We start from the raw sequence: 2,988 nt of genomic DNA on the forward strand, positions 1-2,988 counted from the left end.
AATAACTACAAAGAACAATAACTACAAAGTCACAAAACTCTCAAACACCCCACAAATTTAAAATGAATCCGTCTTTTTTTTCGAGGCATCAGACGACGACATGATAAAAAAAAGCTCAGTGAAAGTGACCTCAGTTCATCAGAACTTCCTCCTTTCCAGAGCAAGGTCGGCAAAACGTGAAGTCAACGACTAATAACGATGTCCACATTTCGCAGTTCTGTCTCATAACATACAAAATGAATGAGTAAGTGGTAGACGAGGCCCATTCAGCCCGTTACTCAAGTATTCCATCCTAATCCTCCCTCCCGACTTTTAAATCAAGAGAAAATCTTGTGAATTGTAGACAAATTACAGTTCGATACTAAATTAGCTACTCACCTTTATCAATTCTACACTTCTGTTCATAACGACACACGTAATTTTTCCCAGCACGAACCTACAAGGCATTACTGATATTAATGATTATAAACCATATCTTTTAAATAAGCAGGAAGTACTCAAGTAAAGACGGTAAGTGTTACAGGGTGAGTTAGCTGGTGAATTTATCCTCATTCAGTTTTCATAACTGAAAAAAAAACAAAATCTTCCGCACAGATCTAAGCTTGTTTTACTACCACTGTAAAATGTACGCACTTCGTATGCTGGCATACTCACCAGTCGCATCAGCAGATGATCAAAAGAAAGCCGGCTTTAAATCCTTTTTTCAGGAATGCACTTAAACTTCCAACAACGCATTGAGGGGTGAAGTGAAAAAAACCGACTTACCGTTCTACGAAAGAAACCCTTGCAACCGAAACATGCAGTAACACCATAATGCCGACCACTTGCTTCATCATGGCAAACCGAACTGGAAAATTCAGCGCTCAGTGCTTGAAAAATTTCTCTCAGTGAAGCTTTCAAGAAATTTAAACTCCTTATATTTTTGAAAAATAACCGTACATGGTTAAAAATCAAAAGATATGTTCTCCGCGTCTTTCACATCAATATTTACAGATATGGTCCTTCACATCTAACGCAAATATTATAAAGAACTTCGTCGAAAACTAATCACAATCAACAGTCTAAATGCACATCATTTATTACAGCTACCGGGAGCAAGAGCGCTCTCAAGACAGATTTCTCACTGTCACTGTGTATGTAAATTTCTTGTTTATGTAATATTGGTCCAAAAGATGTAGCGACCACGACATATTTAAAAAGCAAATTACATGCACAATGCGTATACTTCTGTATCAAATACGCTCACAGAAACCCGATTCCAAATATGTAAAGCAATTAATGGAACGTTTTACTTGGCAACTTACAAAATTCCAGAAACCTTTCCTTCCGATCTCTTCCAAAAAAACTGCACAGCTTAACTAAATATATATTCAGTACCAGCTATCTGATTGCATATTTCCGTGAAACCTTTGAATTATCCGATGACATCAAAAATGTGGAACAATTCAGTGAAAGAACGAGTCTAAGGATAGTTAGTAATCAGTTGAAATTCAAAAGTTGTAAGATCAATGGCGTAGGAGGGTCTGAGAAAAAAGACGAAAGGTCATCCTCTCATCAAGGACACTGAAGAGTGCTGTCCTGTTAATCAGTAAATTGTCTGGTCTGTTCCCTTTTTGTTGTCTCAGCTGAGGACTATTCCATCATAATGTCAAGACAGCAACATCATTCTAGTGAAAAAGGAAAGTAAAAATCGTAAATTGGACTCGAAGAGAAATCAGCAAGAAAGGGAACTGTGATGTTAAGGTTGACGCAATAATGAGAGTGAGGATTTTTATTGTTCACCTTTATGAACTAGATCACAACTCATTATTGGTGAGGGGAAGGGGGACGTTCATATTCCAAGTGACCCGGAACCGTCCCGGAATCGTGAAACTGGAAAATAAGGACGACAACGGGGGAAAGAGGGAGAGATATGCAAGTCATCGCTTACAAATGCAAATGTATGTTCGGAACACTAAAAATATTCATCTGAATGTATAATTATTATATTTCTAGTAACATTCTGACGCTAGAGCAGCGGTCCAATGTGCTTAGTTGCATCAGCAAGGTTTTCGAAACCTCAGTTCAAAAGAGATATGATGAAAATTAAACCTAACACTGCTGCTCAACATTTTATATATTACTTAGTTTCGAACTTTTCATCTCTTTCGAACAAAGTGAAGAAGCACTGGATAACAGATCGGCGCATATAAATTACTGTGAACGGTATGTACAATCCGAATACGCCAAAACGAATTTTCGAAAACACACAAAGGATTAGAAACAAGTTAAATAGAACCTTTCCTTACAAACAATGACACCATATCAGGGATGAGCGAATAATGTGAAGCAATACCTGAAGAGCACGAACATTTAAATCCAGAAACTAGGAATGTTGAGAATATTTTAAGTATATGTTCGGGTAGAGCTGAAAGGAATGAGCAAAACGAATAGAATTAATAGATTACTTGTCAATGGGAGGGGGGACTGGTTGTTCCGTTTGTTTGTTAACGTTAAAAAATGACCGACCAGATGGTTGGCTCGCCATCCACGAGCGGGACGGAATGATTTTCCATGGTATTTGTTGATTCATTCAATGCAGGTGACTCCGAATCACCGGGTTTCAGGATCGATTCAATGGAATAGGTCTGTTGTGACGAAAACGGTGGCGACGTACCCCGATTACTACTACGCATGATTACCGCAACGTTGTTTGCAATGGCTGCGTAAGCGGCTGCTGCAGCTGCCGCCTCAGTCATTGCTGGCAGCCCACACTGATCAAAGACCGACCTCTCTTGCTCGGCTCCTCTGATCTGAAAAATGCTCCGCCCGCAAAATTTGTGCGAAGAAAACGAAAAGGGATACGTACTCTCATACCGACACATACACACACGCACACATACACACAAACACACACAAATACACACAGACACACATACATGCACACGCATACACATAAATATATATATATATATATATATATATATATATATATATATATATATATAT

The 2,988-nt window shown here is 38.5% G+C and overlaps 1 protein-coding gene across 2 annotated transcripts in view; it reads right to left on the reverse strand.

Annotated features, from left to right (window-relative positions):
• LOAG_18352 overlaps positions 1–2,802 on the reverse strand; it is a gene marked incomplete at its 3' end in the record, with an annotated part of 6,498 nt that extends 3,696 nt beyond the window's left edge. The window contains exons 1-3 of one of the 2 annotated variants that reach the window (XM_020451013.1): positions 2,509–2,802; positions 766–847; positions 379–436 (exon numbers count right to left, since the gene is read on the reverse strand). In XM_020451013.1, coding sequence (XP_020305244.1) covers positions 379–436; positions 766–847; positions 2,509–2,738 — 370 coding nt within the window. In that variant the 5' untranslated portion in view covers positions 2,739–2,802. Of the gene's footprint in view, positions 1–378; positions 437–765; positions 1,922–2,508 lie in introns of those variants that run through there. The other variant, XM_020451014.1, reaches the window with a different exon arrangement.
• Positions 2,803–2,988: the final 186 nt, after the last annotated feature.

This window comes from Loa loa, assembly GCF_000183805.2.
Source record: "Loa loa unplaced genomic scaffold supercont3.271, whole genome shotgun sequence".
NCBI classification, from domain to species: domain Eukaryota; kingdom Metazoa; phylum Nematoda; class Chromadorea; order Rhabditida; family Onchocercidae; genus Loa; species Loa loa.